Here is a 27,064-nt window from a genome sequence, read left to right as displayed (position 1 = left end):
GAAAATGGATTGTCCGGATAATGTGTTTCAATATAAACTATGTGCAGGACTCGGAATCTTTGTTTACTTTTATATTTATACATGTTGATGATCAATTAGAAGATTTTCCAACATCAAAGCAACTTTTTTATGATGGATTTTTGTGCTGCACTGTAATTCTATGGATCCGATTTCTATGCAGCCAAGCCCGCACATGTAGATATGCGGGCCCCTTAATAGATTTATTTTTTAGATGGATTTTAAGACGTAATTTTTAAAGACATGGAATCTCTAACATGAAGATTATGAATATGAAAAAGTAAATAAATTTTAAAAACTAGAAATAATAATTTTACTAAAAAAACATTTGGACTGTAAGTTTCTATTGTTTTTAGATGCTTTACACTTTTTGGACTGCATATGTAGAAATGCTGTCCGGTCCACACGAAACAATTTTCCTAATTATATTTTAAACTTACAAAAATTTTTCCTTACGGAAAATTGTTTCATGCAAGCCGGATCGCATTTCTACATATACAGTCCAGAAAGTGAAAAACATCGATGGATTCAAGTAGGTGTTCCATTTAAAAACAATGAAAACTAACGATTCAAATATTTTCTTACCAGAATTACTACTTTTAGTACTTAAAATTTATTTATTTATTCATATTCATGATCTCCATGTTAGAGTTTACGTGTCCTTGAAAATTAAATCTTAAAATCCATCTAAAAAATAGATGTTATTAAGAGGCCCGCATTTCTACATATGCAGGCTTGGCCGCATGGAAACCGGGTCCTCCCTTTAATGTATATTTCCCTATTTATTATGAATAGGGGCAATTATTGGAAATTTCATTAATGATTGTGGGCAATATTTCAATCATCGTCCCTCTCAACCCATAATGCTGGCCACAGATGAAAGGACTCCGCATTTACACGCGCTCCTCGTTAAACTTCGCTCTCCTTTCCCCTTTCTCTCTCTCTCTCTCTCTCTCTCTCTCTAACATTTCTAACTACATTGTTCGTATGCTCTCTCGACGATATTATTTCTCTCACTAAACTATTCCTAATCCCTGCAACATTATTTCTCTACACTATTCCTATTTTTTTGTTTATTTTAACTTAATTTTCCGATCAGATGCTTCTTCCAGTTTCTCTCACTAAAAGCTGATCTCTCGCTTCACTGTTTTCCTTTATTTAAGTCGAAATCTCGCTCTATCGAGTCGTTTAAGTGTTTATTTTTTCACATTACTCTCTATTTCTCGATCATTATCTGCCTCAGTTTCTCTCTCTATCTCTACACAATTCTCTCTCTAGAGCTTGTGATTTGGGGTCGAGAAGACCTAATTCACAATTGGGTAGAATTCGGGACAATTTGAATATTCACACGCAAAGATGCAGCCTGATCAAAGAAGAAAAGTAAGATTTTTTTTCCCTCAAATTTAATTATTTATGTTCGTTGAGCATCCAAGGCTTGATATATTAAATGGTTTTCAAGGACTTTGAAACAGTCTTATTTTATAATTATTGCTTATGTGATAGTTTATTTACTGAAAGTTACTTCTTCTTGTTTTTTTTTAATCAATGAAGCCTGCATTAGAGAATTTTACGTTTTTAATGTGAATCTCACAAGTGAAACTTGGTAGTTGTGTAAATGGACTTTTTTTTTTTTTTTTTTCTAATTTGGAAACTCATGGTTTTGATCTGTTTAAATTCGAACTTCTGGTTGTTCGTTTTGTTTGAATTTAAATTATTTAAATTTAAAAGTGGGGTGCTTTTTTTTTTTTGTTTTGAAAACTACAATTTTTCCACTTATTTAATTGATATAAATATATTTAGGCATGGTAGATTTTTTTTCAATCAATCTGTAAAAATGATGTGGTAATTTGAGGATTCCATGGAGACATCCGAGAAACATTTGAGGGATGTGTGCTCTTTTCTATTTCCCAATCAATTTATTTTACCTTTTATATTATTTCAATTTTATCAGATGTGTATTCAGAGTGTAATTGTAAATATGCCTAGCATAAGCGGATCGAAATTCACCCCAGAAAATTTCCTTAAAGCCCAATAAAGGTTTTGGCAAAATTTAATCTGAGTTAATTTGGGGAAAGCCATTCAAAACTTTTACTTGGTTTCATTTGTTTTCTTTCTCAATCTGTTATATATTTTTCCCACCTAGTTTCGTCTGCATTCATATGGAATTGGTTGGAAAATCAGGAGTTGATGCTGAATTTCAAAAAGAAAAAGAACAAAAGAAACTGAAACAGTTGGTTATAAAATCTGACCCACTATAAACATTTGTTAATAATTGGGTGCATCTCTTATTACTGTTTTCAATGTTTAGAATTGATGAGAAATCTATACTGATCCCTAACTGGAAAGAAAAGGGAAACATGTATCAAATTCCATGAAACAAGATACAGAAAGGAAATACCTGAGAAAATCTCTAAGTTGTGTTATTGTTAAATTTGTAATTTGCACTGCTTTCGTGTTCCGCACACATTGTTTAAAGATGTAAAATTCATGTCTTCGATTGAGGTTTAATAGAACACTAATTGATCAATACTTTTCCCCTAATACAGGGCCCTGTAGAAATGGATTTCTTTACTGAGTATGGAGAAGGCAGTCGCTATAAGATTGAGGAAGTTATAGGTAAAGGAAGCTATGGTGTAGTGTGCTCTGCATTAGATACTCACACTGGGGAGAAAGTCGCAATTAAGAAGATAAATGACATTTTTGAGCATGTCTCTGATGCGACTAGAATTCTACGAGAGATCAAGCTTCTTAGGCTTCTTCGCCACCCCGATATTGTTGAGATCAAGCATATCTTATTGCCCCCTTCAAGAAGGGAATTCAAGGATATATATGTGGTGTTCGAGCTCATGGAATCAGATTTACACCAGGTTATCAAGGCCAACGATGACTTGACCCCTGAGCATTATCAGTTCTTCCTTTATCAGCTGCTTCGAGGCTTGAAATTCATACATTCAGGTGAATGTGACTATTTTGATTTTTCTTGAGGTCCAAAAAATGTTTAGTTTTCGCCTGAGTTATCCAGTAAATGTAGTAAAAACTTCAATTTTCTTCAAGTTGTGTGGATAGCGAAATAACTTTTGCTTGGTTTAGGCTAAGGGGATTTTTCACTGGGAAACTTGTCATAGAACTTTTACCTTTATGCAGGTTAACTCCATGAAATCAGGCTCTTATGCACACACGTGCGTGCGTGCACCCCCCCCACACACATATATATTCATACAGCACTGAATTGTTATTAGAAGATCTTTCTTAGCATGCATACCCCCACACACATATATATTCATACAGCACTGAATTATTATTAGAAGATCTTTCTTAAAAGATTTATGGTGCTTTGTGTGTTATAAATCACATTATTGCTGCAAATTTTTATGTGCTGTATAAGTAATATATTTCACTCTCATCCACTTAACTTGGATTTCTTCATTTGGGTTTCTCTCACATCCATTTAAACTTGGATATCTTCATTTGGTTTTTCTGTCACATCAACGTAAACTTGGATTTCCCCTCTTTTGAATTTCTCCATTATGATTTTTTCTTCCCACAATCAGATGCCCCCAATTGTGGCATTGGTGAATCTTTAACACGCAGAAGGTCTGACCAATGTCCCTAATCTATTCGTGCCCATGGTGAATTTGATACTGATTTGATGTTGGCTTTAGGGTCCTGTAATACCATTAAATTAAGATTATACATATAGTCTTCAACTTGCAGCCTTAATCATGAGATGGATTCTTCTCATAAACTTTTAAGCCCGATGGATCATTGCCGCACTACTTGAACCACAACGGCTGAATCAGATAATTGCAGTAGAAGCTAATTCTCAGAGTTAGCCGTCGTGAGACCTTGTCCTTCATGATTTCTAAGAAAATGTACCAAGAATTTGCTGTCCCTCTGATGAGGAACGAGATTCAGAAATGATCCAGTAAGTCCAAACGTAGCACAACGATTAATAGAACTGAGTAATATCTTTATCTCTTTCTTTCCTTTTTTTTTTCTCTTCTTTTTTTGAAGTAGCTGAGTAACCCACAATGACCTGAAAATATATGATTATCCTTACGTATGAAACTCGAAGCTCCAAAAAAAAATGTGGATAAAGCAAATTGGGAAACACTTGAAAATCTTGAAAATGGACAGTCTAAGTAATGTCTTACGAAATGCACTATTTTAAGTCCTACTTAAAATCCTTTTTCTTTTCATTCTTATACATTTCGAGGTCGAGATGATTAATTGGAGGATTTTCCAACATCGGAACAACATTTTCCAATGGGTTTTGAGGTGCGCTTACTTTTACAGGATATATATATATATATATATATATATATATATATATATATATATATATATATATATAGGGAAAAGATGATATTAGCTCACTAGCTCATATGAACATATGAGCCCAACGTCCCAGATTAAATTTGGGCCGATCTGACGATCACAGATGTCGGGTAGTGTTTGAATTTTAGTTTTTTTTTCTACATATCCAAATTACTTGAAATTTTAGGTATGTGTTCTTCTCATCAAGGCGCATCTAATCAAAATATAAAAAAAATTATTCGAGAATTTTTTTTGACCAAAATACCCTTTGAAATTTTTTGAGGGTATTTTGGTCAATTTATTTTATGTAAAATATTTTTTTGATATTTTTCGAAGATTCACCCATTTTTTATGAATACTAAAATTTTAAGTTATTTGGATTTGTAGAAAAAAAACGAAAATTCAAACACTACAGGACATCCGTGATAGTCAGATCGGCCCAGAATCAATCTGGGACGTTGGGCTCATATATTCATATGCGCTAGTGGGCTAATCCCATCTTTTCCTATATATATATATATATATTAACCCTTTGTTCAATTAGCTGGTATTCTGTAACCACCGTTGAATTCTGGTTGTGTGGTGCATGGCCAAATATGTTTCTGGCTGATGTGCTTATTTACACATATTTTTGCAGTTAGCTTGTATTCTCTAATAACCGTTAAGTTCTGATTGTATGGTACTTGACGATTCTTCTGATGGAGAAGCCCCTTCAAACTGTCCTCCTGAGGCGGCATTTCCTCCCCCAAGGCAAAACCCTCACTACCGCGACTGCGGTTGTGTTTCAAAACCACTATAGTGTAGTGAGGAACGAATAAAAACAGTGTTTCTACGAAACTCAACAAATCTTGCAGTTAGAAAAGGAATAACTAAAAAAGGTGCCACATATGTTTCTGGGTAATGTGTCTATTTACACATATTTTTACAAGAAAATTTCAGGGAGAGTTCTCTGCATCTTTGCCCCAAGCGAAAGCTTTAAGGAAATAGTTTCTTTGAAATGGTTCGTGGAAATGGAAGTTAATGACTAGTTCTTGAAAGCCTTTTGTTTTCTAGGATTGGCTGTCCTCCTTACTAAGGATTTTATTTTGATTCTGGGATCATGAAGTTATGATGTTTCTTAGGGTTATGTTTGGTGTTGCAGCAAATGTTTTCCATCGCGACCTTAAACCAAAGAATATATTAGCAAATTCTGATTGCAAACTCAAAATCTGCGACTTTGGCCTTGCAAGGTTTGCCTTCAATGATACCCCGACAGCCATATTCTGGACGGTATGTTTATTATCACGAAATCTATTATGTACATTGTAGTTTCTCTTGGGGCATAATTTTAGTTGTTTTGAGGCTACATCCATAAATTTAAGCACTGTAAAATGTTATGTTATTTGGTTTCTAAGTGCCACTGTTTTCTAAATAATTGATCATAATTTTATGCTTATAGGACTATGTTGCAACGAGATGGTACAGAGCTCCGGAATTGTGCGGTTCCTTCTTCTCAAAGGTGCGCATTTACTCCTCTTTTTAATTCGGTGAAGATACCTATCTCCCTTTGTAGTCATTTTTTGTATCTTTTGTTTGTGCTATTCAGAATCTGGGAATTGAAATGTAAATATTAGAACATAATGAAAAGTTTTATATTTTTGATGTAATTTTTTGCAGTACACCCCAGCAATAGATATTTGGAGCATTGGTTGCATATTTGCTGAAATTTTAACTGGAAAGCCACTCTTTCCAGGGAAAAATGTGGTTCACCAACTGGATATAATGACTGATTTGTTAGGAACGCCTTCCGCAGAAGCCATTGCAAGGGTTCGATCCCATCATTTAGAAAACTCATATTCCAATAATCCAAATTAATTTAGGATTGCCTTCTCTGATGTCACCCTTAAAGGTTACTGCTTAGAAAGTTTTAGTTAATGTATGTGCAATGTGGGTTTTCTTCATGCAGGTTCGCAATGAGAAGGCTCGGAGATACTTAGGCAGCATGCGTAAGAAAAAACCTGTACCTTTCACGCAAAAATTTCCAAATGTGGATCCTTTTGCTCTCCGTTTATTGGAAAGGATGCTTGCATTTGAACCTAAAGATCGGCCAACTGCTGAAAAGGTACACTCATCTTTCTCCCACTGGTCAGGTATGCATCTATGTTCTTAGAATAAATTTCTTTGACTGGTAGTATCGATACCCTATAAATTGGCCCAAGACCCATTCTCCATGGATCCCTTGCATATGATTTCTGCTTGCTCATATTTTCTTTTTTCTTTTCGTTTTTTAAATAATGTATCGTTCTTTTACATTTGGAGATCTCTCTCTCTCAGTTTTCCTTATCGATTCCCATTCATTTTCTCTTTTTGGTTTGCTTTTACATGCAATGAGCCTCCCATGAAGAAACTTTTGCCAGCCTCCTTTTCTTTCCCATCGCGACATTCATCTAACAATGGAATCTGCTGCTGATGTTGCAGGCTTTGGCCGATCCCTACTTCAGGGGCCTGGCAAGGGTTGACAGGGAGCATTCTACCCAACCACTGACAAAGATGGAATTCGAATTCGAGAGGAGGAGGTTAACAAAAGAGGATATAAGGGAGCTCATATATAGAGAAATTCTTGAGTACCATCCAAAGATGCTGAAAGAATTCCTGGACGGAACTGATTCTACTGGGTTTATGTACCCAAGGTAGCTTATCCAAGCACTAGTCCTAGACCCCAAAATACGAAGGGAAATTTATCCAAGTACCCATTATAGGTCAACTATTTAACATTCTACCCACGTCCTTGATTTGATTCAAACTACCTATCAAAAGATGCATGATCAAGAGTTGGAATAGTTGCAAATGGGAAAAATGTTGAATAGTTCATCTCTTATGGGTACTTTGATCAAAATGATCCATATAGCTCTTTTTTGTTGTAGTGCTCAACTCTCTAGTTTCTTACCTTGCAGTGCTGTTGATCAATTCAAGAAACAGTTCGCTTACCTAGAGGAGCACTTTGGAAATGGCGTGACAGTTGCCCCATTAGAGAGGCAACACGCATCGTTGCCTAGGTATTATCTATAACAATATTAAGTTCTCATTGCTTACTTCTTTTTTTCTTTTTTTTTTTTTTTTTGAGAGAGAGAGAATTGTTGTTTTTTTTTTGCCCTTTTCTCTTTTACGTTGAGGATTGATCTGGCCATTAATGACTTCTTCACATGCAGGCCTTGTGTGTTATATTCAGAAGAAGCTACTCAAAATTCAGAGGTCCTTGCTGATTCCTCTAGGTGTGGCAATAGCGAGTCAAATAAGCCACCGTCAGATAAGATCGCTGGGATTGCAATGAGCAAGGTTCCCCTCCAAGTTCATCAGAAAGCTCTGCAAGGTAGAATTAGTATCCTATTCTCATGTCTCTTAACTAGTGTCATTGATAATTTCTAATTTCATGTGCTGAATAAAATTACAGATTACCAATAAAAAAAAGGGAAAAGAACAGTAAAGACAGAGTAGGATTTGAAGATCATTGGGTGATTAAATGAAGTTTGGAGCTTGGATTATTATATGATGATGCTGAATGATTGTTCTCGTTCCCTTAGATTTTTCTTTATTCTTCATGTACGATTTTTAGTTGTGTTTTTCTTTTGGGGTGGGGCTTGGTGGGGTTTTGGGCAAGGACATTGACCTTACATCTGTTGATTACACAGGCAGTGCTGCAAAGCCCGGAAAAGTAATCGGGTCAGTTTTGCATAATGGGAATGGGGTGGCATTGACAGAGGCCTATGAGCAGCGGAGAGTCATAAGACATCACCCAGCCATTGTCACTCAATACAATGCTTCTAATTGCTCGTACCCTCGTAGAAATTCAGCCATTAAAGGAGAAATAAGGGAAGAGGAGGCATCAAATGTTGTCCAACCAAAGCCCCAATATGTTGCTCGAAAAGTTGCATCTCAAGCTGGAGCTGGTCCTTGGTGCTAGTTTCTTGTGGGGCCCATCTATCAGCATGAATAGAACGTGTTGCTGGCTCAGCAACTGATGGACTATGAAAGGTGGAAACCATCATCCTCCATAGGCCATTGTTGTCATGATCGTCTGTTGAGATGATGGACGGTGATGGACACAAAATGGGCACCCACCATTTGGGTCATGTCCTGTTCTGGTGGTTCTCTCTCTCTCTCTCTCACACACGCACACACACATCATTCATGACCCCAATGGAACTATGGTTCATCAAGAATGGGTCCCCTCTATTCATATGCTGCTCTCCCAAATTTCTTACTATTATCGAGCGAAAAAAAAATTGCTAAATATATCTTCCTGTGATGACCTAGATGAGAAAGGTCACTGGAATAGTCACTACCTATCCATCTGTGTAGTTTGCTGATACATGAAAATGGATACACTGACCTGACCATAACTATGTGGCTTTTAATCCAAGAAAAAAAGAATTGAGTGGTGAGAATTGGGTTGAGAAAGACTTAAAAGAATGGAGGGAAGGAATGGGTAACTGAGAGAGGGTGGAAAACAGAGTTGGAAGAGGCATTGGAGGAGGATTATTAATGGTTGGTTTCATGTGAGGATTAAATATCAGTGTACTTAATATGTGATGGACTGCTGCTTTGGAAATATATTCATTTGACCATTACTTGTGTTCAAGTTACCCAATGGTACTACATTATGATTTTGGAGGCAATTTACAACACAATTTTTTGCTTGGGCTTTTTTGGTAACATCTAAAATTATTATCGTCAGAGCCATTTCCCAACTAATTGAGATGGGTTATTTGAATTTTAGTTCGTCATTCTGTTTTATTAATGGTCATACATTTAGTGAAGTCATAAGTCCCCATATCTTTAATATGAAATACCAATATATGGAATGGTTTATACTAAATAATAGTAAAATTGATTATTTACCAATTTCTTATTTGGAGGTGTGGTACCTCCTGATCATGGAGGTTTAGTATTTGCTTAGAGAACTCTCTCTCTCTCTCTGTCTCTCTCCATTCTTTATTTTGTACTCTATTGGAGGTGAATTATCACCTTATCATGGAAGTTTATTATTTGCTTAGATATCCCTCTCTCTCTGTTGTTGCACTGTTTTGCAGATGTATTATCACCTCAGCTTTGGAGGTTACGTTATTTGCTTAGAGAACCCTTTGCTCTCTCTCTAACTGATCCATTTGCATGATGAGTAAAAAACCATAAACACGAGTTGCAAACCTGTGAAGGTAACTGCTGACATTTTAGGATAGGAGCTGGGTCATGGTGGTAGCACCCTTCGTACTTAGTTATTACGTTGTGGTTTTCAATTCTACTGGTACCACCCATGATGCTTTTAAAGAAAGCTAACTTCCTAATCCAAATGAAAAAAAATAGGTAGGGGACTATCTTTCCCACTGAATCATCCAAAAAAAATATGCTAACATTATCAAATTACTGCTGGAACAAAATTCAACTCAAAGCGCTTTCTTTACAGCCAAATGTTCCCACGTTTTACTGGCCAAGCTTACTGCTAATACATTCCTTTCCTAGGAAAAAACCATTTTTGTTTTAACTGTACAAAATAAAGTTATATGAATAAAATCACATAATTATCAATTGCACTTTATTGCTTTTTGCGCAAAACCATCTATGATAGTTAATGAACTATAGTAGATGATCCATGAACTCCCTCTATGATACGATTTTTGAAAAATTGCTTTTATATTTTAAAGGGATTGCATACTGCAACAACACGTATTACGCATGATACAAGGAGGTCACAATGACCCTTAGTCATTATATGTGAAATCCATCAGCTTGTAGTGCATCAAAAATCTCTAAAGTTTATTTTTCACTTTGAGCTTGATCAATGCAGTTGTAGCCACCCAATTTTAGATCTAGCGGTCAAGGGTCCTGTCAAAGGTAAGTAGTCTAATTGAACCGTCTTTTTCAAAAAAAATTGTTTTAAAATGCAAGATTTTTAAAATAACTTAAAGGAACTCTTTTTAAAATATTTTTGAGAATGGATTCCGTGGTTAGTAAGTCAGGGTTGTGGATAGTTGTGTTCTAACACGGGTAGGGGGATCCTTTCCCAGAACTACCCCCACAAAAAAAAAAAAGTATTTCATTAAATTTACCACATTTCAAGTAATGAAAAGTTTATATAAGGTAACAATCTTAAAATGTAGAATTACATATGCATATCAAAAATCTATTGAAAAATGTTGTTTTAAGGTTGAAAAAACCCTCCAATTAATCATCTCGACATCGAGATGTATGAATATGAAAAAATAAAGAAAAAAAGAAAAGATTTTGAGTCCTAGAAATAGTGCATCTTTCAACATATTATCTAGATCGCCCATTTTCAAGATTTTCATATGTTTATAGATCTAATTGATTTTAACCATTTTTTAAGTTTAAAATTTTATAATTAGTTATGAAAATAAAATTTCAAAATATCCTAATAATTTTTTCCATCAAAATTACATGTAGTGATAAACTTTGGAGATGCACCTTAATTGGATTGTTTAACGTTGCAACCTTATAGAAACCACTCCCTTCAAGTAATGTTTAAACTTTTCTCTATGATATTTTGTTGGGCTCATTATTATTGGTTTAGTTGTTGATCATTTATATTGTCAAGTAAATTTCTCTATTTTTAATAGGAAAATTATATAATGAGACTATTTATCTTTGGTACAAGAGGGTCACAATTAATTCTAACCATTAGATGTGAAATTGGATAGATGCATTTATTCTATTGACCAAGCTCAAACTTCAAAAGAAAATTCTCAAAGTTTGTTACACACCTAAGCTTTCAGATTTCACATCGGATGGTTATAAATACTTGTGACCTCTTTGTATCAAAGGTAAATTGTCTCATTGTATACAATCCCTTTCATGCAATAAATACGCTAAAGTATCAAACTTTTTACAAATATAATAAAAATTATTAAATAAATGCCACGCCCATCATATCCATTTAAATGTTACATTTGCTATTTTTCTTCAGTATTTTAAAACCAATATATATATATATATATATATATATATATATATATATATATATATATATCAATCAGTGATTTCATGCCACGGTTGTATCATAGTATAATACAACTACACTTCTAAAAAACCATATTTGTGGTATTTGTATGACCCAAAATTTTGCACACATACTCTTTTCATCTAAATAATTAATCCCAAAAAAATAAATTCTCAATTTGGACCTTAGATAAAGTCAAAATGAGTTCTCTCCAACAACGAATCTAGACCATTCATTTGGTGAATTTCAAGATCTTAGCCTTTACAAACTCAAAATCATTTTTTTCCTTTTAAACATTGTTCAACTAATGATAATAAAGCCATCTAAAAAAATTGAAAAAAAAAAAATTCTTCTAAATTCTAGATTTAAGCATCTTATCAAAATGGACAGCCTATATTAATTGGGTTAAAAAAATACTTTTTAGATTGCATTTTTAAATTTTTCTTTTTTGTGATTGTTCATTAAAATGAAAAGAGTGTATATTTGAAAATTTGGATCAAACAAATGGCCTTAACATAGTTTTTGAAGGTTGTTGCATCATATTACTACACAACCTATATATATATATATATATATATATATATATATATATGGAACATACTACAAAAAGCCTATAAGCGAAAAATGAACAGTGATTTTGCTTACCATCATCACCGTTCAAAATTCATGGCACGATCATGATTGTCTGGTAGTATTTCACTTTTTATTATTTTTCTACAAATCGAAATGATTTAAAATTTTTATGGTGTGCTCATCAAAAATAGACGAATCTACAAAAAATATCAAAAAATAATTTACATGAAATAAGTTGACCAAAATACCTCCGAAATGTTTCAGGCGTATTTTGATCAATTTTCTTTTTGCAAATTATTTTTTTTATATTTTTATTAGGTGCATCTCACTAAGATGTACACACATTCCAAATTTCATATTATTCTGATTTGTAGAAAAAAAATGAAAAATGAAACACTACATGACAATTGTGACCGTGAGATGAATTTTGAACGGTGACTATGATAGGCAAAATCATTATTCATTTTTTTCTATAAACATTGAAAAGACTTTTCCTATATATATATATATATATATATATATATATATATATATATATTTATATATAACTCAATCTTCAATAAATGCAAAACTAAAAACAATAATTTCATGTAATAATCTCACCGACTGACAAAGGATTTGCTAAGGCTTTAGGTACCTATAAAGGCATGGTCTCAAATGCTAGCTCTTAGAGAGGCTTTGGCTCCCAAGTTTTCCAAACATCATATCTCCATAGTTTGTTTATATTAAATGGTATCCAGAAGAGTGGCCTCCAAGAAAATTATAATAATAATAATAAAACAGGTGCCAAAGAAGGCCTTTTTCCACACCATATGCCACCATTTGACGCACAATTATCTCTAATAATTTGTTTTAACAATATAATTAACTATATTAATCAATAAACGCAAACTATTATACAAGCCAACAAGCTCATACTGTCGCCTAAACCACTTTCGAAAAGGGCACTTGGGATCCCAATTTTTGTAGACATGAATATCTAATCTAGGGGATCAAAACAAATAACAAAAGAATTCGCGCAAAAAGCTCTACGGTAACCTACTTATTCTGTAAACCCAAAAAAAAAAAAAAAGAGAGAGAAATGAGTCTACTATTTTAGGTAAACACAAGCGCCCAGTCTACAAGCCTTCAAGAACTCAAAATTATTTCTTTGGAAAAGATTATATTATTAAGAGATTGTATACAATTAGACCATTTCCCATTCACACATGGAGGTCACAATTACTTATAACCATCCAATAGTTTGAGTGTCACAAAATTTGAAAATTTTTTTTTCGAAATTTGAACTTGGACGAAAATAAATACAACCATCAAATTTCACATCCAATGGTCAAGATTAATCATCACTCCCTTGTACCCAAGATAAATGGTTTCATTAATATAATTTTCCTTTTTTTAAAGTCAAAGACGTGCACAATTTCAGTCCAAACAAATCCCTCGAGCTTTGTTTCGAGGCTCGGCTCATATTGTAGCCATTAACCTAATGGCTTATAGAATATTTTCATCTTAAAGTCATGAAGAAGTTCCCAAGAGAGAAAAACAAGGTATGCTTCTAGAAATGATCACAGATTATCATTAAGGACTAAGACAGATTAGAAGTTTGAAGAGTATATAGCAGCATTGTGAAGTGTGAACAAACAACAGGTAAAATCAGGAGACTAAAAGTTGAATGAGAAAATAGCACATTAGTAAAGTTGAATGAGAATATAACACATTAGTAATCATACAAGAGGTAAAGTCACAATGGTTTACACCTTCCTTCATCCCAACACAGAAATGGAAAGAGGTTCACTAGTACACTAAGGCTCTCATGTTAAGACTGCCAATCAAGGAAGGACAGACTTTACACCCTAGAAGACAAAGCTAAGAGAATGGTTAACAAAGTTCTTTTTTCCTTTTTTCCCCTTTTTTATTAATGAAGGTCAAAATATTTTCGAGACCCTGAACCTGTTCGCTATGTCCTTTGCTTTACACGCCTTCCATTGCTATCAGTCCCATCAAAAGCCTCGTTTTGGTGCCGACATGTTATAATCGAATGCTCCCCCACCCTTGCCACATATTCTAGAAGCTCGGTAAGAACAGGTGGGCAGCTCTGCTTCAAATATTCGAACCCCTCGGTCTGCATAACCGCTGTATCCAGCAAACAAAACACCAGTTAAGATCATCAGAGTCCCTTATCATTACTTGATCAATTCATTCATTTCACCTGGTAAACAGGAATGGTTACCATTTTTTTTTGGAAAATGCTAACTTTAACAGAAAATGAAATGTTACTTTGTGTAATAAAATTCCTTGACATTCTTTTTCAGGTAATGAAATTAAGTAGGCATTCTTTTTCAGGTAATGAAATTAAGTATTAGTGCCTATGCACTTTAAATTTAGCCCAAATCACCGGCCACCCTCTTTCTTCCCTTCCTTGGCCTTCACTAAGCCTTTGTCAATTAGACTGATAAACACAATATCAAGGTTTCAAAAAACAGTCCGCCCAGCGCTTAGGCAGCCTGAACAAAAAAACCGCACACCTCTACCCAGGCGGCCCTACACGGTCGGTTGTACCTGGGCGGGCGCCCAATGTCCAGTTCTGTAGGCGCCCAAGACCATAAGGCGTTTTTCGATTTTTAAATTAGCCCAACAGGGGTCATTTTGATCCCAAGTTTGTATGGCGGGTGCCCGTTTTTCGATTTTTAAATTAGCCCAAAAAGGCAAAAGGGGTCACTTTAATCCTATAAAAGTATTATGGGGTTTATTTTTTAACCCCAAAAGTGAAAAAAAAAAAAAAAAAAAAAAAAAAACCATCAATCTCTAAACTTATTGCACCACAGGGCGCCCGAGGTTAACTTATTGCACCACAGGGCGCCCGACGTTCTAGGGGCCCGCCTAGGAGCCAAAAGGGCCGCCTAGCTAGCGTGTTTTGAAACCTTGCCCTATCATAATGTTTTAGATATATTGGTTTTCCCGGGTGATATCTTATACCATGGCAATTCCATTGAAGATTGCAGCATATATGGGTGGCCACTAAATAATCCTTTGAAATCCTTACTCTGATAATTATGCCCTATGACTGCTTCTGAAAAAGTAAATGACATTTAAAACTAAGAAATATCGAGAAATAAGCAAAAATTGATTAATAACTTGGTTTGCCAGAATATTACTCCACAATGACAAAACAAACATAAAGTGATAATTATTTTGATTTTAACAGAACAGTGTTCAAAAACTTAGCTAAGTCCACTCGGACTTGGCCCCTTAACAAGCCGACTACTCAGGCACAAACCTGGGTAAATTAAAAAATTCATTAAAATCACAAAAAATATATATTTTTAAATCAATGTATGAATATTTTACAAATAATTTTGATGGTTTTGATGATGATTTGCAATTTTTTCTTGTCATATGCCCCTTTTTTGTGATTTTTCTGAAATATTTCCAGCTATAAATCATTTTTTCTAAATTCATCTTTATATATTTTTTCTATATTATTTCGGACTTTTAATATTGTTTATGGTTCGCTTTTTACTCTTATTTTAGTCTTACTTTTAGCCCTTTTTGGGCCCATACAATACTCTGGAGACCACTTGGTACCCAAGTTACGCGATAGGAGGGGCCTGAGTCCGAGTCCCACGCCCAAGGCAAGTTTCAAACCACAAAAAAGAGTATGATACCGGTTGTCTAAAAGACACTTAGTATTGGGGTTTCCTTCAAAATTAGTCCCCAATAAATAAGAAAAGAGACAGAAGGTTTAATTCAGCAGAAGCAGCCTTAAAATCCTTTGAGAGCATACATTTCATAACAGTAATTTTATTTCCTTTAAAACTGCAATAATATATACCAACTGATTATGATTCACGGTCGGGAGTCAAGACTATTTTTTTTTCCCTTGAAAACCCCGACTGGAAAGAAGGCAGAACTTAGAGGGACCAAAAAAAATTCTTAATGGGGGCAGAAAAAATAAAGTAAAATTGTTAAGACATAATTCAGTGAAAACTAATATCCCACTAAGCCTCACTCCCAAAATAAATAAAGCTTACAATCTAATATCTACACTGTAAGTACCTTTTTTTGAATGATGATGTTTTCATCACGTTTCTTTTATTTGTTTAGTAATATTTTTAAAAGTTGAACACTCGGTTTTTGATGTTGAATGAAAGTTCTTTATCCATAAAATTTTTTCTCAATGAAACACAAATAGCGATTGGCTGCATGACCGACACATTCTGGATGGGCAAGCATGCAATGCACCTGAGTTGTCCATTCAATCAAGTTTATGGGGAAAAAGATAAAGAAGGTCCTACCTGCAAGATACTATGCAAATGTATGTGGGTATGAATGCATGCAGTAGTGTGTCCAGCAGAATAACCAAGAAATATGTGTGTGCATGTGTGTGTGTATGTGTGCGTGTGAGTGAGAGAGAAAGAGAGAGAGAGAGAGAGAGGAGGAGCTGTTACCTCTCAGATTGGTGGGTAAGGCCACAAACTTGAGGCACACAGATTTCAGCTGGAAACAGTGGTGCTGCTCTGCCAAGGCTAACGTGGTTGCCACTGTGTTGATACTGATGTCCTCGCAAAGTTTAACTTCACATAGCAACCTAAGCCTTTCCATGCCATAACGATCAGCAGCAGCTAGCAAATGCTGGGCCATTAGGGTGGTAGCGCATTTCGAAGTTAAGCCAGTGAGTTCTTGCATGTCTGGTAGTGTATCTGTGTAAATAAAATGGAGTAAGGCCTGCGCGAAAGCAGAGGACTTACATCAATCTATATCTGGAGGGTGCGAGCACAAAAAAAAATCCAGAATAAATAGGTTGCTTCTATATGCAACCTACAAGATCTACAAATTATCAAAAATACAAAGGAAGAGTAAAAAGATATTTGAATTTTAAATTACAATTATAAAAGCAATGATGCATTAGCCAAAAAAGAACAACAAATAATTGATACTAAACTAAGTCACAAGAACACAGATACGACTTGTTACCTGAGGGCATTTTCCACCATCGGAAAAGGTGCAACAGAAGGGGGCGCTCATAAGCATCACATGATGTGCGATGCACCCACATAGGCAGTAAATCATCCGAATATTTGGCCGTCTACATTCAGGCGGCATATGAGGACCATATTGACCAAGATGGGGTCCTGGGAAAAATAGAGATCTTGGAAGCATGCTTTGTTTCGACTCATATTTCCGTGTATTGGCCAATGGAACACCACAAGCGTTTAGTTTTCTTACCATCTTCAAGGGATATATGCCAAGGGGATCCTCTTTCACCCTTCTTTTTTACTATTATTGTGGAAACATTCACTAAAACAATTGAAGAGGTGTACATCAGCTGGTTCTTGAATGGTTTCAGATCCCTAGGACATGGGCTACCCATAAACCACCTTCAAGATGGGGATGATACGATGGTACTCTGCGATGCAAAACCACAGCAGGTTGATAATTTGGGGCTATACATGAAATGTATTGAAATAACATAGTAACATCAGGATTGAGAATCAATATGGCTAAGACTAAACTCTACGGGTTGGGGTTCCAGAAACACAATTAGTGGAGTGGGCTCAGACTCGGAATGCATACTTGAGAATCCTTCTGCGCATTCAGAGGCATAAGAAACATATTTGGGATCATGGCAGTGTCAGTACCTTTCTAAGGGACGAAAGATTTTGCATTAAGGCCACATTCCAATATATAATTGTAACATGTCCCCATAATGGATGCAGAGGCATGTTACTAAGAAAATAGCAAGGCTACAACGGTAATTCTTATGGGATGGGACAGGAGGGGGCACAAATTCCACTTGGTGACATAGGATATGGTTAGCAAATCAAAGGATTCCAGGAATCCAGATTTTAGGAAGCTAAGAGAGGTAAATAGCGTGGAAATGGATATGGAGATTTGCAACAGATCAAAGCCAGAATCGAATCATATCCGGGATCAGGATTGGGACCGTGAGGTTGCGACAAGCAGGAGCTACTTATGGTCTAGATCACGGTCTATACACCCTGAAATCTAGGGATCTCAATCCCAATATGTGGGCGAGCTTGAAACAAACTTAATCAGATTGAATGATAAATTATACAAGATGGGGCTCCATCTAGTTAAAAACTGAGGCCCCAGAGAGCACTTAAACTAGTATAGCAGTTGAGTGTAGACTTACTTCTATACCATACCACACTGATATACAGCAATATATTACTATATTATAATACTATAATACTATGCTCTACCATAGTAACCATACTATACAAAAATGGGAAAAGTTTTTATAATGTTGCAACCTTAAAATGTAGAATAAATGTGCACCTCAAAAATCCATCGAAAAAGGTCATTTTGATGTTGGAAAACCCTCTAATATCTCGGCATCGAAATAAATGAATATGAAAAAAAAAAAAAGGATTTCATGTCTCAAAAATAGTGCATCTCGCAACGCATTATCTGAACCGTCCATTTTTAAGATTTTCATGTGTTTATAGATCTAGTTGATTTGAACTATTATTAGAGTTTAAAATTTTATAATTAGAGATAAAAATAGATTTTGAAGGCATCACAAAAAAATTGGCAACAAAATTACATCTTATAACAAAATTTAGAGATGCACCTTAATTGGATTGTTTAAAGTTGCAACCTTATGCAAACTACACCCCACAAAAATATACTACTACACCATGCAACAATACCACGCTATATACTATACTAGATGCTATTACATTTTTAGCTTAATATATACAACTATAAATAATATATACTATCCTATATAGTATATATTACCTATAGGATAAATTACTATATCACACTGCTACACCATATTGTTCTGCTATACTATATCACCATGCTATTTGGATCCTAGTAACTCAGGATCTCAATCCCTAATAGGAAGGGTCAAAATTCCAAAATCTACAAATCTTGGAGGAATGAGATTCCCTTCCCTAGAGCACAGGAGCACAATTTAGAAGAGGACCCCTTGGTTCAAAGATCCCCATAGCTATGATCAAAACATATTTGGTTCTAGGTGGATAGCTAACAAGAATGGCACTGAGCCATTGAGTTGACTACCTAAGATGGCGAACTGATGCAAGAAGGAAAGGTGGGAAATTAAATCCACCCTTTTCCTAAACCTTAGACAAGTAAAATCAACAATAATGAAGAAAACATATGGCCTTTTATATAAGCCTAAGAAACCCTAAAATTAACTTGATATCCAAGTACACATTTAAGACTCTAAAATACCCCTATAAATAATAGGGCATGAACAGTGAACAGTACTCATGAACATTAAATAAAATCTAAAAAATATAAAGAAGTCCCTGAATCCTTAAAAACTTAAAGACCCTAAACATAAACCCTAAAATTAAAATTCTGATATACATCCTTTGAGATTGAATAAAAAATATAAATAATAATAGTTTGCCCCTCCATCAATACTGTTGCTGGATACCTTTGTAATACTCTCTTGTTCACAGCCCAGAATTTGTTATTTTTAACGGCTTTCTTTTGGAATAACAAATTTGGTTGTCATACCCTACTTAAGAATTTCTGGTTAAGGGTTTGGATTAGTGAGGATCAATGTTCAATAAGAGGCCGCCGCCTAGGCGGTGGGGGGAGCCAGGGGGCCTAGGCGCCAAGGCAGCCGACTAGGTGGGTGCCCAAACCCAAAGGCAGCTGGTGTTTATTTTTTTTAAAAAAAAAAAAATTGGATTTCCCATACCCCCCCCCCCCCCCCCCCCATTTTATTGTATATAGAATTGTCTGTTTTGTACATAATATATTGTTAAGATGCCAGAAGCCAGATGCACAGATCAAACCTAAACATTCACAAATTTAGACTGTAAATGAAATAATTATAACTCAAAAGCAACATTAAAAGATAAAATCAACTCAAGATGTCATTTAAATCTTGCAAATCACAAGTCACAAAAGTTTCAAAAGTCATTAGCAAAAAGTCATATGAACTCATATCCGAATTTGGGCCAAACAGAAATGTTTGGGATCCCAAATCTCCTCTTTTACAACCCTGATAAGCCTCAAAAAGATTGGGGACGAATATCCTTCAATATCGTGACCATTTGAGGATTTCGATCTCTCAAAAAATATTCAAATCTAGTTTTTTTCAAGTTGATTCTTACTCTAAAGTTCACCAAATTTGTTTTTGGGGGCAAAAATGGCCCCCCAAACCCTTATCCCCCCTTTTAAGGGGGTAAAATGACATTTTTTGCCCCTCCCAAATTTTTTTTTCCGCCAAAGTCGTGCAGCCCGCCTTTTCAACTGCCTAGGCAGGCGCCTAGTTCTGCCCACCTAATAGTGTCCGCCTTTAATACGCCTAGGCATTTTTTCCAAAAGTCCGCCTAGGCAGGTGGATGAATTTTTGTTCATTGGTGAGGACTTCAAGAATCAGTGAGCGGAAAATGATTTTATCATGTTTTTGGAGTGGAATTTGCAAACTTTGAGGTTGCACAACAGGGTCTGAAATTCATTAACTTCCTAGTGGCTAAGATTTCAAGGAAAAGTCTGTGTCCCTATGATTTGTCCACCCACAAGGTCGACGGTGCTGGAGATTTGCACTGCCAAATCAGCTGCAATGTGAAAGAGTCTACTATTTTGATTATGCAATGTATCAATGCATCTTCTCCAAGCCAAAGATCCCTACAAACTTATAAGTTGATCCCCTGTTATAGTAAAGAACTGATATGTTTGCATTGCATCTTGGATTCATGATGGAGGGCAAGATTATGCTTATTTTTAAGTTTTATTCAATTTCAAAGGTTATAAATTTTAATTTTAATTTTAGGGTTTATTTTTAGGGTCTTTAAGTTTTTCGGCATTCTACAACTGCTTTATTATTTTTATTTACTATTCATTGGTTACTATTCGTTATTATTTTTATTTACTATTCACTGGTTATTATTTTTATTTACTATTCACTGGATACTGTTCACAGGGGTAAATTGTCATTACAAATTTTGTGTTTAAGTTCTAACTTTTTGGGTCATCTTAACTCAAAACTGACGGCTCAATCAAGTCCCATAAAAATATCTCTTGAATCAGCTTATTACTATGAAATTAAGAATGTGGAAGATTTGTCCAAGTTTAGAGCATGATCAACTAAAAGAAGCCAATGTAATCTTTTTGTAGTAGTCCTTCTGTTTGTCAAATTAAAATTAATTGAAGATAAAAACCTCACTACGCCCTTAAATACAGGTGCATGCATGTTATTCTTAGTAATGACTGCAGCATATGGAAACTTGTGTCATATTTGTTACTTTCTAAGCATCACTACAAAGAAGAAAAGAATAACTAGAAATCTACTGATCGTGGAAATAAAATAGCATATATCTACCTTAAAGACCGGTGCCTCTATGTCCGTAACTTTAATGCAATCCGTATTTTGGTCCTTCATTGGACCCATGAGCTGCGCCCTGAAAACAGGGGAACGAGCAGCAAGAACCAACTTATGAGTAGGAAATATCTCCCCATCAACCTCAAAGCTCACATCTGCTCCCTGTCCACTTTCCAAAAGCTTCCCAAAATGTTCACCAATGTTTGAAGGAGGAACAGGAATGGTGTAAAGTTTTGGCCCCTCAGTGTGAGAACGAACAACGCCCACACTGCAATGTACCGAAAGGCAGTCATCCTTGAGATAGTCTGATGCCTCCAGAGAAGTTCTTTTGAAAAACCTCTTGTATCCCCTGCAAAATTTGCGAACACAAGGCTCTAATCATTATTTGACAAGAACACCTAGTTCTCACGAGAAACATTATAATTCTAGAACACAAAGTATCACAGATTAGTATTCTTCAAAGATAATCTCTAATCATGTTTAAAATTTTAGGCATGTAGACAACAAAAACACTATCTATTCTTATATAAGACCTGCGCAATTAACTGGAAATAAAATTGCATACCAAATAGGACAAAGCTTACTACAAGGATAAGGTCTTGTCAAAGGGGCAAATTACAATTTTCTCATACCTGATCCAGATTGCTTCACATGTATCAGCCTCATATACCAAAAGTATTACACACATGGCCAAATATTTCATGACTTAAACATTCTTCTAGGTGCCATTCACATCATATGCATACATGAATGGCCTAGCATGAACTCTACTAAACCTCGGGTTGTGAAAGTGCCTACATGCATGGGTTATGCACGCTAAGCATATGCATATGTGCAAAACAATCCCTGGAATATTTTTCGTAACTTGCTTCCCAGTATATTTTTAGATGCATGCTCATGTGCAAAAACACACATACAATTGTTTCCAAAAAGCCAAGCATGAACTTAGTATGAATAAACAAATCCAAGCATGGATATGCATGTGTACATGTCCGCATCCGGCCATGCCAGACTAATATACTACATGATTAATACACTAGGGCATGCCTAATGTACGATATAATATATGTGTTTACATCAGGCCATGCGCAAAAACTAATATTCTGCGTGATTAATACACTAGGGCATACCTTATACAATAATACTAGCTACTCCGGGTGATTTAAGCTGAGCATGGCTGGTATTGACATGCATGGTGCATATGCAAAGCATAGTTTCTGGCTTATGGTGAGTTCATAGCGGCAGAGGCACAATTACGATGGAACTGTTGACAACTCACTTGACAGAAATGTATGCAGACACAAGTGTATAAACCAATGAAAATTGTCCTGATGCCAGCACCAATATGAAAATAAGCTGCTCCCTTATAGTTTCACAAACAACTAACGATATATTGTTCATTTATTCTAAGCAAATACAATAAAAGAGCAGGCTACCTTTTTTTTTGTTTAATAAGTGCAGTAAAGCGTCCTATATTAAGTTTCATAATTCAACACATTATTCTACCACTGCAAAAATACACACCACTAACCCATGCAACCTAGGTATCATTGCACAATATGATGAGAGGTACAACACGCCCGCACATGGTTCAATCTGTCCGTTAATTGAGTTCAATAAAAAAAATTCAACTAATGTAACAATTATTGCTCTTCTTTTTGCATATCATTGAAATGCCAGCTTCTTTGGTGCGGAAAGCTTCAGATTTTGATTTTTATCTTCCCTAAAAGATATGGAGAAAATGGTTATAGGTGATGCAAGTTGAGGACAAGTAAACAAGGACCCGATTGCCCATTTGCCTAATATGTGATGTGAACAGTTTTGTCAATGATTTGCAGCAACTATTTTTCACATAAGGCCTGTTTCCTTCTAAAAAATACAAATCACACTTTTTTTAAAGAGCAAATTATGGTGGTTTCTTAAATATGGAGCGCATTTTGGAGTCTGCATCCATTTATTATGTTCGGAGGTGAGGAAGGGAAAATTCTTTCAACAATGTCTCATGGTGGAGGTGACCGTGGATAACATGAGGCATTAATTTCTTGGGCCATGGTTGACAAGAAGTTTAAGGATGATAACATTTAGAAGCATATATTTTAAAGGTTGTTATCAAGGCACTTCATAAGCAAAGGATACATTCAATATATGGTAGGGTCAGCCAAACAGATATCACCATCAGAGGAGATTCTGGAAAGTTTACACAACCACAGATGTCATCTCCCATATGAGAGCTAACATGTTAACTTGTCTAATTGGGTTGGCTGTAGTATTCACAAATAATTAGGATTCATTCCTAGCTTTGTAAAATTTTAGCAGGCTAGCACATTTTTGTTAATAAGGCTTTACTTCTATGGGAAAAAAGGAATACAATGGAGATTTAACCCAATCATTCTGTAGTAGGATTTTCCTTTTATCTGACAACTTGCAAATGATTAACAATTAAGGAATTAAACAGCTTGTATACAAGTTAAACACAGTAGATTTCCTGGAATTTTGAAATTACTTACAAAATACCCGCATAACTCGTGCTGTTCTATTTCTTTCCTTAGATAAAGGAAAAAATATGCCTTGTAACACCACAAGAACTAACTTACAACACTCAATCAGTTCACAGTAAAACATAGTAGATTCAATTATCCGGGTCAAGATTACCATTGCATTCCCTCAATAAAATTTCTTGATCATACCAAACCACAGTAAAATTGAGAGAAAAATCACAAACCAATCTTTAAAAAACTCTACAGAAACAACACAAAAGCAGCATGAGAAAGCATAAACATTGGCACAAAGTTCTTCAAGCTTTAATTATTTTGAATCCCAAAAGATCCCACCCAGAAAACCAAAACTCAGTCCTTTTGTATAAGGAAAACCTAAGACTCAGTTATCAGAAATAACTAAATGGCTAACCCAATAAATAAACTTTCTTTCTTGAAAAATCCCAACAATTATTGTAGTAAAAACCAATTACTGTAAGAACCGAACTAAATGCATAATTGTTTTGTGTTCCTCCAAACCAATTAATAGGCATCCAAATTTCAGAGAACTCCAAAAAACCCAGAAACTACAATAGATATAGTAAATTCCAAATGAAAACCTCGAGATCACCACTACTACATACACTACGTAAATTCCAAATGAAAACCTCAAGATCACCACTACTACATAGCAGAAAGCAATTTCCCATGAACCCATTCATTCCCAATTACCAGTCAATGCAATACCCAAACTTGCAAAGTTGCAAGAAAAATGAATAAGCCGTTCATTCCCAATTACCAGTCAATGCAAAACCCAAACTTGCAAGAAAAAAGAATAAGCCAAAACATCAAAAGAAAACAAAAAGGCCATAAATTTCAAGTAGATCAACAAAATCTCACCCGAAAAGTTTTTTCCTTTTTTTTAACGAAAAAATAATTAACTAGAAAAAATAAGTGCAGAGATATACACACAGAGGAAGAGGGAGAGAGAGTGAAGACGAAGAAATTAACATTATCAAGACAACAAAGAATAACATCTAAAAAGCCAAAAAAAAAAAGAATTTCAAATAAACTAATCTGCATTAAATATGATCCAATTACCAGCAAATTTCTCAATCATTATTAACCCCAAGAAGCCAAATTTTCCAAAACCAGATCTAAATCTCCTAAATCACCATCAACCAACAAAAAGGTTTTTTCGTACTGTACTTTTTGCATTGCCAATTTCCTGATTAGAAATCTGTATCTCAAACCCTAAAGGCAGAGAGAGAGGCGAAGGGAGAGAGATCTAAGCATTCATGATAAGAAACAATTGCATGACGATAGAGATAAAAAGGTATAAGCAGAAACAATTACATGACGATAGAGATAAAAAGGTATACGCATAGAGAGAGGGGCATACCACATACTACCCCGATACTTTAGGGTATAAGGCCCGCTCTCTAGGGTTCTTCCAAAATGACTATGGACTTTGTGTTTGTTCTTCCCACTCTGATCAAATAGCGTCAATTCAAATAATGCCCTAACATCTGTTCCCTCGCTCGCTAGGGCGATGAAGAGAGAGACATAGGTCGAATTGTCCTCTAAACTCTTGCCATCAGGGTAAAAATAGATGGCCCATAGATAACCACCAACCTCAAAAGTATCAGAGGGTATGTATTTGCCAACCCCCATGCCTTTAGAGAGAGAATAGCCTGTGATATTGAAGTGATGGGAACCATTGATGGTCTGGGTCGAGGATGTGGAAGTGGTGAGAGGGGGATTGTTAGAGAGAGAAAGCTTAGATGGGGTCGATCTGGAGATCTTGCTGGTGCTGGGTAAGCCCATGACCAGAGAGAGAGAGAGGGAGAGAAGCGATCAAATTTTGGGGGTTTTTAAGTGAGAGGTTGGGTTCTGGGGCTTGATGGGGAGGGTTTGGTTTTGTGAGCCTTTCTTTTGATGACTGGTTCTGGATTGATTGATGAGGTTTTAAATGGAGAGAGAGAAGGGGCAAATGATAGAGAGAGAGAGTTTTTCCTTGGGCGTTGTAGGTGCGAGAGATGCAGTTTATTTTAGAGAGAGAGGGATTTTGGCTGGTTGTGAACAGGTTTCTCGAGAGGGGGATTTTGGCTTGGTGTGAAGGGGTTTGTAGACAAATAATTTGGCCGCCTTCGTTTTTTGACATTGGAGGGTGTGTTTGAAATGTCTTCTTCGAAGTTTAGAACATCTTAATATTTTTCAAGTTTCGTATTTGATAAAAAAATTGAATTTCAATCAAAACTTCGACAAACTGTTTAAGTTCTAATTATACTTTAAAAAAAATTTCAATTAAAGATTATAACTTTTTTTTTTTAGAAAACCCCCATATATAAAATATATATATTTTATTATATAATATACAATATAATTTATTATATAATATATAATATAATTTATTACATACTATATTTTATTTATATAATAATAATTTATAATATTATATAATAAAAATATATATAATATATTATATTATTTTATAAATATATATATATAAAATATAATATAATAAATAAAAAATACAATATCATGTTATACATACATACGAGTAATGATCCCTATAAGACCCTCCTACGTATATTTCTATAAAAGTCAAGTCCCACTCTTTTTACTTTTTAACTAACGGGAGGTTGGGAGGAAAGAGAGCTTGGAGAGAGGGAGGATGCGGCCTTAAGGGAGATTAAGATGCGGGTTGTTTTATGAAAACAAAATAAACTCTCACCTCAAATCTTTGTTTGAAAAGTATTTTTTACGCCATAAAATTTTGAGATGGTTCTAAAATCAATTTTTAATTTTCAATATCGATAATAAAATTTGTAATTAAAAAATAACAATATAAATCTTGCGGATCTATAAACACATTTTTTTAGGGCTAAATAGAAGGTCTAGATAATTTGTTACAATAACTATATTTTTAGAGTTTGAAAAAAAAACAAAAATTCACAACCATAATGTTTGAGCCAAGATGATCCATATAAATGTTTTTTAATGCTTGAATTGTAATTTTCGATGATTATTTTGATAAGATTGTAACCCTATCAAATGTAAAGCCAGGAATTAATGGGTGCTTCCCATGGTCAAAATATTATATAATAATAAATAATGTTATTAAATAAAGGAATAAGTTTATATAAGATTGCAACCTTAAAATGTAAAACTACGGATGCACCTCAAAAATCTATCGAAAAAAATTATTTTAATGTTGAAAAACCATGTGATTGATCATCTCGACATCGAGATGTATGACTATGAAAAATAAAAAGATTTTGAGTCTTATAAATAATGCGTCTTACAACATATCATCTACACCGTTCATTTTTAAGATTTTCATATGTTTATAGATCTACT

General features: G+C 34.9%; 2 protein-coding genes across 4 annotated transcripts; one reads left to right on the top strand and one right to left on the bottom strand.

Moving 5' to 3' along the window:
• The first annotated feature begins 833 nt into the window (after positions 1 to 833).
• LOC18440606 (mitogen-activated protein kinase 15) lies at positions 834 to 8,939 on the top strand. The gene is made up of 10 exons (XM_006850744.4): positions 834 to 1,398; positions 2,565 to 2,973; positions 5,477 to 5,604; positions 5,774 to 5,833; positions 5,992 to 6,141; positions 6,281 to 6,436; positions 6,793 to 7,004; positions 7,269 to 7,370; positions 7,524 to 7,684; positions 8,004 to 8,939. Exons 1-10 carry the CDS (start codon positions 1,375 to 1,377, stop codon positions 8,273 to 8,275), a joined length of 1,674 nt encoding a protein of 557 aa, XP_006850807.1. The 5' UTR covers positions 834 to 1,374; the 3' UTR covers positions 8,276 to 8,939.
• Positions 8,940 to 13,564: 4,625 nt separating this feature from the next.
• LOC18440607 (BTB/POZ and MATH domain-containing protein 2) lies at positions 13,565 to 25,645 on the bottom strand. 3 transcript variants are annotated; one of them, XR_016043374.1, is made up of 4 exons: positions 25,104 to 25,645; positions 21,228 to 21,576; positions 16,345 to 16,596; positions 13,565 to 14,029 (listed from the first exon to the last, which is right to left on the bottom strand). XR_016043374.1 is itself a non-coding variant. In XM_006850745.4 (4 exons), the coding sequence occupies exons 1-4, from the start codon at positions 25,526 to 25,528 to the stop codon at positions 13,854 to 13,856; spliced, it is 1,227 nt and encodes a 408-aa protein (XP_006850808.1). In that variant the 5' UTR covers positions 25,529 to 25,645; the 3' UTR covers positions 13,565 to 13,853. The 3 variants fall into 3 exon arrangements, 2 of the variants coding, with proteins under 2 accessions (XP_006850808.1, XP_088706566.1); XM_006850745.4 differs by having other exon boundaries at positions 16,345 to 16,621; XM_088850440.1 differs by lacking the exons at positions 13,565 to 14,029; positions 16,345 to 16,596 and adding an exon at positions 16,871 to 17,303.
• Between the last annotated feature and the right edge of the window lie 1,419 nt (positions 25,646 to 27,064).

This window comes from Amborella trichopoda, chromosome 1 (assembly GCF_054954075.1).
Source record: "Amborella trichopoda isolate Santa Cruz 75 chromosome 1, AtrichopodaSantaCruz75HAP2 v2.0, whole genome shotgun sequence".
Lineage (NCBI taxonomy): Eukaryota > Viridiplantae > Streptophyta > Magnoliopsida > Amborellales > Amborellaceae > Amborella > Amborella trichopoda.
The sequence above is the reverse complement of the archived record's forward strand: the minus strand, read 5'-3'. Positions and strand labels throughout refer to the sequence as shown.